At 38.4% G+C, this 15894-nt stretch overlaps 1 protein-coding gene and 1 long non-coding RNA gene across 2 annotated transcripts; both read left to right on the top strand.

The window, feature by feature from the left end:
- Positions 1–4543: 4543 nt before the first annotated feature.
- On the top strand, positions 4544–7844 carry LOC134218242 (uncharacterized). Its single transcript, XR_009981289.1, has 5 exons — positions 4544–4679; positions 4788–5009; positions 5117–6144; positions 6240–7135; positions 7199–7844. It is a non-coding gene; the product is annotated as an uncharacterized LOC134218242 (long non-coding RNA).
- A 2856-nt stretch (positions 7845–10700) lies between these two features.
- LOC134218241 (TBC1 domain family member 15) lies at positions 10701–13355 on the top strand. Its single transcript, XM_062697162.1, has 3 exons — positions 10701–11092; positions 11226–12089; positions 12162–13355. Exons 1-3 carry the CDS (start codon positions 11069–11071, stop codon positions 13182–13184), a joined length of 1911 nt encoding a protein of 636 aa, XP_062553146.1. The 5' UTR covers positions 10701–11068; the 3' UTR covers positions 13185–13355.
- Positions 13356–15894: the final 2539 nt, after the last annotated feature.

The raw sequence follows: 15894 nt of genomic DNA, 5'->3' as shown, positions 1-15894 counted from the left end.
CTCCAGCGTGGAGAACGGAGAGACCAACAATCGGAAAAGAGAAGCCGTTGGGAGAGTGTTCCACCGAGAACCTGGCAACGTTGAAGTCACCAAGTACGACAATGTGATCAATAGAATTAGCAGCCTCAATTATCGACGACATAATTAATATCGCGAGTTCGATCAGGTGGGATGTATATTGCACAAAGAAACAGCTTACCTTCGCCCAGCTCGATTGACATCCAGACCTGCTCAAGACATTCCCACGGCGAATCTTCGACTGCTCTGGGCTGTAGGATTGATTTAACTCCTTCGGAAGTTTTTCGGCTGTTGCAATGACTCCGGTCGCAATGGAAAACTTCATATCCAGAATCGAACACCTGACTAGGTAGCGTGTTCTTTTTGAGCCATGTTTCGGTGATGACGACGATGTCATAGCACTGATCAGTGACTGCTAGACGATATTCTTCGATGGAAGAATTGATGCCACCCACATTTTGGTGGTAACAGTTTGTCTCGTCCGCTCGTCGTTCGATGCTGGAAGTTGAAAATCGTTCAGACAGAGAAGACCTAGTTGCTGTATTGTACTTGCATGGTGTGCGGCATGGTGTGTGGAGGACCCCCTTGCTAGCTAAAACACAGGACCGGGACAACTGTGGCTCGCTAACTGGATGGGTATGGTTGGTTCCCGGTAAACAAATATTCGCTCTTTCACTCAGATTGCCGGTTGGAATTTTTTTGACGATTACTTTGTCTCGCTCAAACCAACAGCGAATACTCTAGCGACTACTTTATTGTAGGGTGCTGTCAATACGATTCACCGCGCGGCTGTTGTAATGTTTCCAAAAGCGCAGGAACAACCGTACCTTAGGAAACGCCGCAATGTTATCTCCTCATAAGAATCGAGTATACGGGCAGCAAAAAGCGCGGTGCGTCGTTTCCTGTGGGGAGCGCCACGTGTACTTTTGGGCAAATGCGTTAATAACGAACACTTGGTGGAACGGCTACTCTAAACGACCGTGTCCCCCTAGCAAGTAAACGTACAATATAAAAAGCGGTATAAATTTATTCTGGATAGACAATATTTATGTCGTTTTCGGTTTTAAACCTGGGTCAGGTCCGACCCCGACTCTGAATAACCGAACGAAAAACGAATCGGGATCGAGTCAGTCTCGGAGTCAGTATAATGGTATTAGTGAGAACTTAATCCCTATCATCTGTTTTGTTTTCAATTCGCACTTTTATCAGCTGGCAGAAACAGACATATTTTAAATACTGAATTTGTTTTATGAATTATGGGGGAAATCAGACGTTTCTTCTGTTAATTGTTTAATGACTAAAATGACTCCCAACAAACATTCACTAGTTTAACTAACATCAGTGTGATGATTCAGTTCAGCACTGGGTTGAATTATGTCTGTACTATTTCTTATCGCAACTTATGTTCAGGCTTTGTTCACACAATTTTGGAGAAGTTATACAGCTACAACATCTCATTTTAAAAAACAGTTTTATTACCTGATTCGTTAAACCTCTAATAAGCATTTTACTTAGCCTTAATTCAGCTACATGTAAATTCTTCGAAAATAATAACGCATTGAGAGTAACATCATCCAGATCTCCATTAAACGTATTGCAATTGCTATTTTCATATAATCATTTTAAAATTTTCCTAACTCGGGTCTCGAACTGCTAACATTTGATCATCTGCCGGTAACGTTGCCATCCGCGCCATCCTTGATTTGTAAGTTATGTCTTACTCGTTGCAAAACATAAATAATCGTGTGGCTGAATATGAATCATAATTGGACTCTTAATCAACTAGTCAATCTGTCAAACTACAGTTTGTTAATAACTGTACAAGATTTTTATTTCAACCATTGTTTAGCCAGTGATAACCATTCAACACTGGGAAAAAATATAAGAAAATAATGTCAAAACGATAAAATAAAATTCGTCTCCAATGATGGGGTTTATTAATTTATGTTCGACCTTGCTCGGAATCTCTGAGTAACCGGTTGCGATATGATTGTGCCATCAATACCACAAATGCAGCGAGTCAATAACGACACATATCGACATTTATTTACATATAAAAAACAACTAGTACATAGGAAATCTGTAACAGACATGCAATATGGTCGATTTTTATGAATTTGTTTGTGTTCGTTTCGCACAACTTAACAACAACTGCATGAATTTTCAACATTGCTCCAGCAATTTTGTTCGTTATAATCTCCAACAGCTCATAGATTTGGAATCAATTATGCATCACGAAACAATTATGTATTGCCCCACGAATATACGAAGCCTGAGTATTCTTGATAATGAATCCAACAATGGCTTGAAAATAAATTAATATTTTCTTATCCAAATATCATCAATTCAAGCCATCGCGATTTTCTTTCGAACGGAAAAAGCATAAACTATTATAATGTTTTCTTCCACTGTGCGATATATCGGTAAAGGTGAAATCCAATGGTTAAGAAGGACAACGGTTAAGAAGGTTGTCTAATGCTTGCTTATTAATCTACTATTCAAACTCAATTCGACCACCTTTTCGAACATAGTCGAACAGAGAATTTTGAAAATCATTAGTTCAGCACATTGACAAACTTTCCCAATATGCTGAAATGTGATAAAACTAAAACGTTAGTTCGACCTCAAATAAAGGTGGTAAACAAATAAATAGGCCAAGTCGAATATTAGTTGAATCAAATGCTGAGATGAAATCTGTCAAGCGAATTATTCAGCATCTATTTTATTCAGCTATGAAGATAACAAATAAACAATAATTCAACTTAGATGCTTATTTGTAGCTTGTCGTTGTTTGTTGGGATATTAATCCATCAATAAATTAATGTGATTAGGAGCTTGTGATGAATGACGACGGCAATGTGGATTGCCGTGAAAGAATTTATGCCAATCCGTGTTTCCCGATAAACTATTATGCTGATTCTATATGGCTTTTTGGGTAACAGTGATTGTGTTACAGTAGATTTGAATTATCAATTATGTCATTGAAATGGAACAGAACAAGAAAATATAAAAGCAATTGAGATTTGGGGCCTTTTATTTTAAAACAAATAATCAAATCGCACAAGAGTTGAACAGCATTCTTTTTTGCTTTTTGCATTTTTTTTTGCTATTTTTCCCCAAGAGGGGACCCTTTGGGATAAATTGCGATTTCGTCAGAACTGTAAAAACCAAATATACAAGAGAGGCAAATCATTTTTCACTACATAATCTAAACAGGAGATTCAACATATTATAAATTCAGTAGAAAATCGAATTATAGCCGCTATTGAAATTGGATTTTTCTCACAATCCATACGTTAAACCTAATTTCGGAAGTAGTGCGCTGTATAGCACATCACCAAATGAAAACAGCGCACCACTTCCGAAGTTAGGTTTAACGTACGAATTGTGAGAAAAATCCAACTTTGTTAGCGGCTATAATTCGGATTTGCACTGAATAGTGAATTGATAATAAATATCAATGGGATAAAATATGTCTTTGTCGGTTTTTTAATGAATTACAAGTAAAAACCCTTCGTCCACTCAAAAATTATGCTCAAATCATATAAAAACTGTTCCTAAATAAACATTTCTCGCTTAACTTTTCAAAAGGTCCTAAGTAACATTTTTTTCATGAATTAATTTGAATAGCGCAATCAACAGAACAACATGAAAGCTTTTGATTGCAATACTCAAATTAATTCATGAAAAAAATGTTACTTAGGTCCTTTTGAAAAGATAAGCAAGATTTGAATATATTTCTAGATTGCTTTGAGAATAGGTCGTATGTGCAAAAGAGAGATTCTCTTTGATCACGCTCTCTTTCGCTAATATATCGGCTAGTTTTGCATGTTTTATTACATTTCCACTTCAGCATGATAGACAAAGCTATTGTCTTTGGATATCTGCCAAGTAATTCGAAGTAAACTTTTGTATATAGTTTTGTAATCGAGTTTGTAATAATCGAAAGAGAATAGATCCAAAGAGAGACTCTATTTTGCACATTCGACCTATTTTCAAAGCACTCTAGATTTATGAATAATCATTTATAAATAGGGGAACTGTTCCGATCTCCATCTCACTGTACATATATCCATCTCATCGCTAAACAAAGAAATACGGCACCAAATTTGTCACTTCTTTTTGTCAACATGCGTGCTCACTGCTGAAAAAAATCACAAAAATAATAAACAAACCAAATTCCTTTCCATTGCTTTGTTTTTGATGGGATGGAAATAGGAGCTATGAGATGATGTGGTGAACCGTTCCCCTAAATACAATAAATTTGTTGATGTCAATATACACAGAGCAAAAAAAAGTTGGGATTTCAACATTTTCTAATTTTGATTTGAAAGGTTAGAAAATTTGGTATTTTTAAGTGCTAACATATTAAGTTCAAAAGCAAAATGTTTGATTTTATATATTTTTTCTCGGTGTAAAATTGTTATTTTTACAGTGAGAGCACTCAGAACAAAAATTGTAAAACAATCAAATTCACTTTTATATTATGTACTTCTGGCAGCACTAGCAACAAAAAATAATGTTACTGGCAGCCCATGTCGATCTGTCAAATGAAAGAAAATGAGAAAAGCGAGAAAAGTGAAAAAATGTTTACTCAATCACAATCAGATTGGTTTGGATCGAAGGAATTCGCGAAAAATGTTGGATTTAGGCTGATTCAGGTAAGTTATTTGTTTCAAAATCCTTCAAATGCCTGGTAATTATGTGATTACTTAAATAAAAGTGAAATTATTTTGAAAGATTTAACTAACTTGATATGTTTAATGCAGGCATACGAATTCGGAGTAACGAGTCTTGCTGCTAGAAGATCGCAGCTTCGCACTACAATTCCGGTCTGGCAGGATCTGAAGGGGCATATGCAGAAGCTCCGGCATATTTGCTTCGCCGACATGTATAAAAAGATGGAGCCGGCGTAGTAGAACAGCGGTAGAGCTCCTGCGCGAAGAAAAAATGTACAATTACCTCAAAAGGAACCGAGAATATTGAGACCGGTAAGTAAATGTTGGGTTAGCTTATTTTAATAAAAACCAGAATTTAAACGAAACTGGAAAAAACCTTCACGATACATAAATGTTTATTTTCTATAATCTTTCTACAGGACGACTACGATGACGGAAAATAGAATACAAGTGACAAAAAGTCGGAGGAAAAGCATGCAAATAAGCTTTACGGCAATACGGAAGAGGACCTTTGCCAGCAACAGGCGTTCCTTCGCGTTCCGGAAGTCGTGTTTTAGTGCTCGTGAGGCGCGTTAGCAGGCTTAGAATACTCGTCTATACTCGTTTTTGTTCGCGGGTTGGAAGAAGTTTTTGGTGAAAAATTGAGGACACTTTCGCTGTGTTTCAGCATCTTTTTACGGACTGTTTCGGTTTAATGTTTGTGTGACGCTCCGGCGGTTAAAATTTTCCGATTTTCGGGGGTGAAGTTAATGTTTCGGTCCGGGAATATTTCACGAGTGTTGAGGGGAGAAAAAATTGGTTGCTTGACGAACGGGGAAGTGAAGTGCTTTCTGCGGTGGCGGATGCTCTCTTTGTCGCCGAAACCCGTTTTATTTGGTGGAATTACTGCTAGTGAAAAGGTGCCCACCAGAAGATATCCAGATAAGCAGTTTGGTTTGTGTCAGTTGACCTTTGTGGCTCCAAATTTTCTGGTGACTGGTTGAGTTTTCTTTTCACTTTGTATTGCTGGAAAGTTCGCAATTTGAGTTGAGGAAAATTCCTCCGAGGACGAAGAATAAGGAAGAAAAGAGTGCAAAGAAAAAAGAAGAAAAAGTGCCCGTCGAGACGCCTCTTCTCTGGCTCAGTCCAGAAGAATAACAACAGCAAGTCGATTTGTGTTACGGAAGAAAAAGCGCCCTCCTTCAATGAAGAAGACCTCCCCAACAACAAATTTTACATTCAGTCGGATTACCAACCAGAGTGCGTCTTTTGCAAAAAAAAAATCTTGTTTTTCTGTTGTGTTTTGATTTGGAACACCAAGAACGGAAAGGAGGACCAAAATTTATTCCTCTTGGAAGCGAAGCGAACTGTTTTGATACTTTTGGAGGAAACGTACGGACTAAATTTGCCATCCATTGACTCCCAGCGGCCGGAACGAAATCCACCAAAGTCAACCGTGTCAGATCAGGTGAGTTTTCGCCTTCAGGGCGAACTGCTAAGTTGCGTTCCTCCAGCTAATTTCGATTTTCTAATGGTTAAATTTTATTCTTTGTTTTTTTTCAGCGGATGAAATTACAACGAAATCACGGTATGAACAAAAATGTTGAAGAAAAGTGGCACACGTCTTCGAAAGCGAAAGCTTTCAGTTCGCGATAAGCGATTTGAAATTAATAGAATTCCATGTTTGCATGAAGTTTAGTTATATAGCTAATTGATTAGAGATGCACATACGCAGGGGTTCTATTTTAACTTTGGAATCACGAAACTTGGTGTTTGTTGAAAGATTAGTTGGTTGATAACATCCCATGTTTGGAAATTTTGCCCCAACTCCAAGCATTTTCAATTTCGTGAGGCGCGTTTGCAGGCTTAGAATACTCGTCTAGATGCCGCATATAGCCGACAAGAAGGTCATCGAGAAGAAAATCATCAAGCGGACGCGTTTCAGATTCACCCGTACGTTTGCGTATGTTGTGTGGGTGCCCTCTAACACTCACTCCTGATCCTGTACATTTCGGACGCTTTGAGCAAAGAAGTTCATGCATCGAAAAAACAATTTCCGATTAAGTCGAAAGGTGGAAATGAAGGTCTCTACTGACTATGAGAATGCCATCGAACCATCACAGTGAAGAACATCCTGTCGTTTGCCTGGCAGATCAGCAAGGAAATGGCATATCTAACACCACGATCTGGTCGTTGAGAATGTGCTTCTCGCTGAGGATATCGTGTGCAAGATATACAACTTTAGATTTACCCGAGACCTGTAGTACGAGGTTAATGCCCACCTTTAGGAGAATAAAGGTCGTGTACCGGTGAAACGAATGATGATAACGCTAGCGGACCGCATCTACAATACGAAAAGCGATGGCTGGACAGTCGAAGTCGTGTGCTGTCTGCTGGAAATCGATCACCTGTGAGTGAGGGTACCGAATGGAATATCCGAAACATTGTTCGGAAGAAATGTGAGTTGTTTATTATTCAAATTGGCAATCGATTATTAATCTATGTGATTTCTTTATTTTTAGACTCAGTATAGTTCGTTTCTGTTGATCGGATGAACTCCAACTGCGATTGTCACTCAAATATTTGGTTGACTGATGTGGTGCACTGCAGCAGTTGTGATACTTCCGGTCGCCCATAACCACTTGTACGCTGCTGAGGAATGCAAAACGAGCAGCTGCATCCGCTGGCAATAATGGTTCCTTTGGGGCAAACGAGACCGGTAAATGCACTTCATCATTTGCAGCTATATTAAATATATATTATATCAAATAAAATATTGAGATTTCAATAAATTTGTAAACATTTAATAGCGTACTGAAATTGAAAGCACACAACACTTGTTGTTTTGAAAGTATCATAATCAATTCTAGTGTAAAAAACACATTTAGTTTTGACAGGAAATTTTCCTTTTGACAAGTTAAATACACATTTAGTTTCAAGAGGAAAAAGTTATTTTGACAAGTCATCTCTATCCAGAGCTTATACCGAAGTGACATTTTTGTAATTGTGAATTTAACAATCGTATACTTTCTACAGCAGCCGTTCGATAACTGCAAAATGTTTACTTTTCAGTTAACGAATGCCGTTCGATAACTGCAACGCATTCTAGACGTCAAACGGTTGTCAATCGACGTCAGATGCAATAAAAGTGCATCTAAATGTGCAGCGCAATGCAGCTGTCATTGAGTTTGACATTAGTTTGAAGCTTAGCGGTCCGATAACTGAAAAACTGTTGCAACTATTGAATTGCAGTTGAAAAGCATTGCAGTTAAATGACTTGCAGTTATCGAACGTCTACTGTACTGAAAATCACTAACTGATTTTCTTAATTTTACCAACGATTCTGTTAATTTTACCAACGATTTTTTTTTGTGTGTAGTTGCCAAAGCCTTATAGAGATGAGTGACGTTTAGCGCTCGCACACTAATGTGCAATTCGTCATGTGTAAAAACATGTTTGTTTTCCTTCTGCTCATAACCTCACAAATGATCGGGTCATCACAATGATATCAAAAGAGTCAAAAAATATATGAAAATATACTCATTTTTACCCAATCTTTGCTGAGTTGCACCATCTAGGAGTGTTTGTTTTCCTTTTATCGCCACTCACACATTCGGACTATAGATAGTGGAATATATAGATGAGCGAAGATAAATCCTCTGTCTCCAAACGAACTGTCAAACGTGTCTCCAAACGAGCATGACGTCACGATTTCAATGGAAACGTTAAGGGCTGTGACGTCATATGCGCGTGTGCACGGGCAAAAAAATTGACTCAGCCATGCTTTCGCTCATCTATAGATTCTACTATCTATAATTCGGACGTGAGAATCTCAATAAGGCTGTGAACAGGCTGTGAACCATTCCACCGATTCGTTTAACTTTTAGTTAAAATTTGACACTTTGATGGTTATTTTCCCATAGTGGTTAAAATTTTACTCAGAAGCCGACCCATTTGAGTTTTGACAGATTAATAGTTATTCGGAACGAAATGGATTTGGCGCCAATTTTCTCGCGAACAAAGTTTAACTATCAAACTGTCAAATCTAACCATGCTCCGGAGCAGGGTTATTTTTAACCACGACGAAATAACCATCGAACTGTCAAATTCTAACCAAAAGTTAAACGAATCGGTGGAATGGTTCACAGCCTAAATGGTTAATGCCAGGGTTAATACATTATGTTTATATTCTTCAAATCCTTCAAAAACCTTGAACAAATTATGTACAGAACTGCAATAATGAATAAAATAATGGTATGAACATTTTGGTATAAATAACGTCATAGCGGCAGATACTCTGGTACGCTATTTTCCCATTGATAGAGCAATTATACCTAAAGTATATGTTCGAATACACAACGTAATAGTGAATAAATAGCAGCTACCTTCTCGTCTCTGCATTTTATAAATCACATTTTCAACAAAATTTTCAACCCTCATTTTGTTTATAATGGAGCTACCATCTGAGGTAATCAGCGAAAATATGTCGATATCTGAATGAGATTCACCATCAGAGAAGCAACAGCAACAAAATTGATAAATTTAACAAATGAAACAAACAAAATCAAATACCCATCCATGCCTTTTACGTTTTCATTTTCCTCTAGCGTAAACATAAACACCAGTTTGACAGTTTGTGTTCGAATGTATTGGTGAACCTAGGTTGGATCTCGATAAATCGGCAGAGCGAACCTTATTCATTTTGGGTCGGATCTGGTGCGGATCGCGATCCAACCTGAACGAATAACCGAACGTTTTGACAGCAGTTAGAGCGGATCCGGTGCAGAACTAGGTTCGACCCAGCAATAACCGAAAACGACATTAGACTCTTTTGTAATGTGATGCGTGATATGTTACAAGTTTTCGTTTCAGTAAAAGATATTTTAGTTACTAGATAAAGATTGTCGCTGTCGTCGCTGTCCGGAACATCTTTTGCTGGCGAGGATAGGGGAGCTAAATGTCAAAGAAGGAAAATCCATACGATTTGACAGGTATGTACCACACATGTTTCGGACAGCAGAACAAAGGGAACCGAAGCGACTATAGATAGTAGAATCTATAGATGAGCGAAAGCATGGCTGAGTCAATTTTTTTGCCCGTGCACACGCGCATATGACGTCACAGCCCTTAACGTTTCCATTGAAATCGTGACGTCATGCTCGTTTGGAGACACGTTTGACAGTTCGTTTGGAGACAGTGGATTTATCTTCGCTCATCTATATATTCCACTATCTATAGAAGCGACAATCTTTATCCAGAGTCTATTATATAGAGTTGCGCAAAGAGGATCTTCTTACTCTTATTCTGAATTATGCTCTTGTTATTATTTTGAAATCTTTCATTTTTGTTCAACCCTTCAAGTGACTTCACGGGAGTGATCACTTCTAAAACTTTTTAATTCGATAACCAAAGTCACCTACAGAGTGAAACACATGAGCAACAAGAAGCAACTTTATTGGGGGGTGTATTGAAGTTTTTTGAAACTGTTCCTAGAACAAATCTAATACATTTCAATTCATGAGTTTTAATTCGCCATAATAATCATCAGGCGATAACAATACTTCCGCCTTACCAACAAGCATTTGTTTACTTTGCTCGATAGGTAGACGGTTTGACAGTTCAATAGGTAGATTTGGCTTCACTCTTTGCGTAACTCTACACGTAAAAAAATTTAATGTTATTTATTATTAATATTTCTAATACCTTTTTGCCAAAGCAGGCGCTTAATGATATGTATAAGAAAAACCTTATACATCGCATTAGTCACATACATTCCGAAACTTATACTTTTCATTAACTTATAAATGTTATTAGCTTTTTGGTATGGGATCATTCATTAGGTGGCATAATAAAGAGTATAAGTATTTTCGAATGGTTTTTTGCCAAAACATATAAGGTTATTTTTTTACGTGTATATATAATAGACTCTGTCTTTATCTAGTAACTAAAATATCTTTTGTTTCAGTGTGTAGTAAACTGTTCGTTTTAAAACGTCAAAATCAAACGTCAAAATGTCAAAATTTGTCAACAACTGATCCTCGATGAAAAGAAAACAAACGAAAAATATTTTGATTACGAAGTTTATTGTGTGCATAGCAATAAAAATCGCGAAAAAAGCACTCCCATTTTGATTATTCTGGGGAAATGTTATTGTGACGTTGTGCGAAGTAAATATTTGGTAAATCAAACAACCCATTCTTAACTACTTTGCCAGTTATTAGAATCTTCTGCTCCTCACGCAAGAGTGACGTGGAGAGAAGGAAGCAGCTGGAGATTGCACCACAACTTAAGTGGCGTGACTTATTTCGACCCCATAAAAGAAGGTGTCATCATCCTACAACTAAGGAGCACCACGAAATCGTCAAATTACGCGGTAGCCAGACTTTCGAATAATGGACAACGAAAACGAATTTGAAGTACGTGCTTGAAGCTAGAAGAATTTCTTATTCAGACATTTTTATTTTTACTGCACTGCAGTGGCCTTGGAGCGCTTCCGTGCTGGTGAGTTTAGTTTTTCCTAAAATTCATATAAAATGTTTCTTATTGCAGGAGATTTTCATTCAGCATGGTGTAACTTTGAAAAAGGCCAGCGCAAGTTACATTTCAGCTCTGAATACGATTGGGGTGCTGTTGTTCGGAAAATATAAGAAAGGAAATGTCCACTACTTTGAATGGAAGATGTCAGAAACCTGCGAAATCATGGATACCGACAGCCAGGACAGTGACTGGTCCTTAGTACACACAACAGATTCTTCCAGCAAATCCACAGATGAGAACGCGATTTCCGATAGCGATTCGCAGAAGAGCTCCAAAGTCACAATCCGAGTTCTTTTTCGTGACATCAAAGACATAGAGTTTGGAAAAACCGAACTCCGATTCTACAATAATGACTCGACCGTACACAGTCTTTATTTGTTCAATCACGGATCACCTCACGCGTTCGTAGACTTCCTCGAGCGGAAGAGATTTGTTCGTAGAAGCTCCCGGCGTAAGAACATCTATCACTGCTTGGAGGAAACCGATAACGACAAGCTACAAAAATCGTTCTCAGAGCTCAATATCGAAGACATAACAAGTCGACCCCGCCCAACCTATTCCTACATGGACTTCATGTCGAAATTGGCCAGTATGCCTCATCAAATCTTGCCCATAAGCAAACAACCGGATACAACAGCTCGGACTCGCACCACTCCTCCCCGGTCGGCGGGAGGAGAACCGATTTGCAATGGATCCGCCACCATGGAGGAGGGAACAACGGTTGAGCATGGCAAGGAAACCGAATGCCGAAAGTTGGCTCCGAGGCCGGACGTGCATCGGGGTGAACCTTTGGATGCCAAAAAATGGGCCGAATTTCGAGCAACTAATGGGTCGATTACGGATGCTGATCGAGTAAAGGATATTATCTTCTATGGGGTAAGAGAATTAATATTTGCATTTGAGTGGATTTATTATTTTTAATAATATTTTTTCTTTCATTCATTGCAGGGCATCTCCAATGACATTCGAGCCGACGTTTGGAAGTATCTACTCGGATTGGATATTTGGGATCACACCAGCGCCCAGCGCGAGGAAAGGCGAGGCAGCAAGACAGAGGAATACTTCCTTATGAAACTGCAATGGCAAACCATCAGTCCTATACAGGAGCACAACTTCAATGGGTACCGCGAGCGCAAGTGCCAGATCGAAAAGGATGTGAAGCGAACCGACAGAACGTACGCCTTCTTCGCCGGAGACGACAATCCCAATCTCAACAAACTACAGGAAATTCTGATGACCTACGTGATGTACAACTTTGACTTGGGTTATGTTCAGGGGATGAGTGATCTGCTGGCCCCGATTTTGTGCCTCGTTCAGAACCAGGCGGACAGTTTTTGGTGTTTCGTCGGTTTTATGCAGAAAGTTTTCAACAACTTTGATATTGATCAAAAAGGCATGAAGCAACAGCTTGAACATCTTCGAACCTTGCTAGCTTTCGTCAACGAGAAGCTTTACAAATATCTTAAGGACAACCAATCGGAGAACATGTACTTTTGCTTCCGATGGCTGCTGGTTTGGTTCAAACGAGAATTTTCCAACTCCGACATCATGCTTCTGTGGGAAGTGCTTTGGACTGGGTTGCCGTGTCCGAATTTCCATCTCTTCGTTTGTGTAGCAATCCTCGACCAGGAGATGGATGTCTTCATAGACGGAAAATTTACGTTCACCGAGATTCTGAAGCACGTTAACGAACTGTCGGGAAATTTGAATGTGATCGCCGTTCTCGAACAAGCCGAGAGTATCTACTTGCAGGTGAAGAAAACTCTCGAAATGTCCAAGGAACCGCACACAGAATTGCGCAAGATTATCGGCGAAGAGATAAGTCCATCCGGAACGGCAAGTATCGGCAGCGATGAGGACGATGATAGCTGCATGTCAATTGTAAACGACAAATCTTCGGAGGATCAAGAAACGGCAATGCGGAAAACGGACGAAGCTTGCGAAATGTCGATGAGTTATGCATTCTTTTAGGCTACATATATTGGTGAAATAGTTTGTTTATATAAACTGTCTAAGTTACTTCACTTTGGATTTAATTTATGAATGGAAAAGAATTAATTCTACTTGCCTATGACGTACTTTTCCAATGATATTATGTATATTTCTTTTAATAAACATGTTTTATATATCGGTTGTTAATAATTGGAAATTTTATCTTTTTATCTACATCCTCCGGTAGTTCATCCAAAAATTCCTCCAGGAATTCCTCAAGAAAATACTCTAAGAATTGCGCTGGTAGTTCTTCCGGAAGTTCCTCCAGGAATTCCTTTGGAAGTGCCTCCAGGAATTCCTCCGAAAGTTCTTCCATATCTCCAGAAGTTCATCCAGGCATTCCTGTGGAAGTTCTTCCAGGAATTCCTCCAGAAATTTCTCTAGCAATTCCTCCAGAAGTTGCTCCAGGAATCCCTCCTGAATTTAATCCAGGAATTCCTCCAAAAGTTCCTTTGAAAGTTCCTCCAGGAATTCCTCCGAAGTTCTTCCAGGAATTCCTCCAGAAGTTTCTCCAGGAATTCCTCCGGAAATTTCTCCAGGAATTCCTCCGGGAGTTCCTCCAGAAATTCCTCCGGAAGTTCCTCCAGGAATTCTTCCGGAAGTTCTTTCAGGGATACCCCCAAAAGTTCCTCTAGGAATTCCTCAAGAAAATACTCTAAGAATTGCGCTGGAAGTTCTTCCAGAAGTTCCTCCAGGAATTTCTTTGGAAGTGCCTCCAAGAATTCCTCCGAAAGTTCTTCCATATCTCCAGAAGATCATCCAGGCATCCCAACTAACAATTTTGGTGCTAAAAGCTTCAACTTCAAGCCTTTCGCTGTATAATATTTGAATAAAAGCAGCCAATGCTGAATAAAAGAAAAGCCTCCGCAAATAATCCCTTAAACTTCAACTCGACTATTACCCAAATATCTATCAGCTAGTCAGTTTGTGCCAAATATATTTCATCTTTTATCGTTTATGCAGCTTTCATATAGTCATATAACAGCTCTGTTTGAATTAGCAACAAAGCTTATCGGTTAAGAGCTCATGTATGTAATTAAGTTGCTTGTTAGCAACTTCCTATATTACGGTGAGTAGCATTCACAATGAAAATGCTTTCGCTGTTGTTATAGCACTAACAATATAGCGTAATGGCGCTATAAATGAACTAACGAAGCTTTTAGGCAACTTCTGTATCTTTGAAGATTACACAACGTTTAAGTAAACCTTATACTGCTCCTTTTAATAGCTTATCAGTATGGAACGTCAAAACCGCAATGTTTACATTTGATTTTTGTTGCCGGAGCTGAGTATGAGTAGGGATCCTATAATGAGAGATATGCAAATACTTTTCCAGACGATTTAGCAACGCTGTTACTTTTGTTAGCAAACGCTTCCAGCACTTGCCGCAGAGCAAAATGTTGAAGCTTCTATATGACTTTGCATTTCATAACAATTTGGAATATGTTGTCTGTCCACTAACAGTGTTTAAATAAGCATTATCACTAAAATAAAAGTGCAATTCAAATAGGCGAAACACGATACATAAACTAGATTACTTCTACTCGCGAAAGTAAAACAAAATGTTTAATCGATGAAACTTTTCTTGAAATCTATCTCAATACCTCTCAACCTCGTCTCAATCTGCAACAATAACAACGTTCATTTGGCTCACGTTTTGACAGTTCTCAATGCTCGATTGGCTTACAATGGCCGCTTTCGCATATCTCTCATTATAGGATCCCTAAGTATGAGCTATTGATTTCTGTAACGCAGCTACAGAGGTATTCACCTGCTTTTATAGCAACTGACAAAGCGCTGTCATTAATGCTAGCAGATAGTGTTAGAAAACAAGCCATTTAGAAGCGATATTGCTGTTGACGGCTACTGTTAAACGATTAGCAGCAGAGTAACATCTATACAGATCGAGAAAATGTTGCCTAAAAACAATTTCAGCGATTGATGATGCATAAAAGTTAGCCCACAGAACATGCTAACAGATGTTTGAATAATGGTTGAAATAATGCTGAAAGCATACTTTTTAAGCTTATGTGCTGAAAGCAGCATGTATGCCTCTTTCTAACGTTTATACAGCATGAATCTGAAAATTGCGTTAGTTAAACAACCTATAGGGTATGCGAAGAAGCACATCCATAATTTTCTTTGTTATTTACATATGTCAAAGTGACGGTGATGACAGAGCAGCGGCCATTGAATCAGGAGATCAGGAGTTCGAATCTAGGTAGCATCAAAATTGATATTTGAGTTTTCACAAAAAAAAACATTGAATAAACTCCGAAATTTACTCTCCTCTCAAATAATATTTAATCAAAATGAATTCAGTGGCTGTATAAAACTTATTAACCAGATTTAAAAAATCTGAATAAGCGCCATTGAAGCGAATTATATTACTAAATGGTTTAATAAAGATTGAGAAAAAATTGTGTAACATGCTGTAAAGTAGTTGTGCAGGCACGCCAAAAACAGCTGAATAGATTCGCCAGATTTGCTGGTAAAAGCATTGAATAGAAGTTCTTGATCATATGTATAGCACACATATTCAGCTTGAAGCCGTATAGACGAGTTGAAATAACATTTACATTGACATTAAATGTTAGTTGGGATTCCTGTGGAAGTTCTTCCAGGAATTCGTCCGATAATTCCTCCGGAAATTTCTCCAGCAATTGCTCTGGAAATTCCACCAGCAATT

This window comes from Armigeres subalbatus, chromosome 2 (assembly GCF_024139115.2).
Source record: "Armigeres subalbatus isolate Guangzhou_Male chromosome 2, GZ_Asu_2, whole genome shotgun sequence".
Lineage (NCBI taxonomy): Eukaryota > Metazoa > Arthropoda > Insecta > Diptera > Culicidae > Armigeres > Armigeres subalbatus.
This window is presented reverse-complemented; position numbering and strand designations above follow the sequence as displayed.

Bases quoted from the DNA above. Each gene is read 5' to 3' on its own strand.
- LOC134218241 (XM_062697162.1), top strand. From the start codon at position 11,069: ATGGACAACGAAAACGAATTTGAA. The intron at 11,093-11,225 runs GTACGTGCTTGA...TTCTTATTGCAG, and splicing joins ACAACGAAAACGAATTTGAA to GAGATTTTCATTCAGCATGG. The intron at 12,090-12,161 runs GTAAGAGAATTA...CATTCATTGCAG, and splicing joins AGGATATTATCTTCTATGGG to GGCATCTCCAATGACATTCG.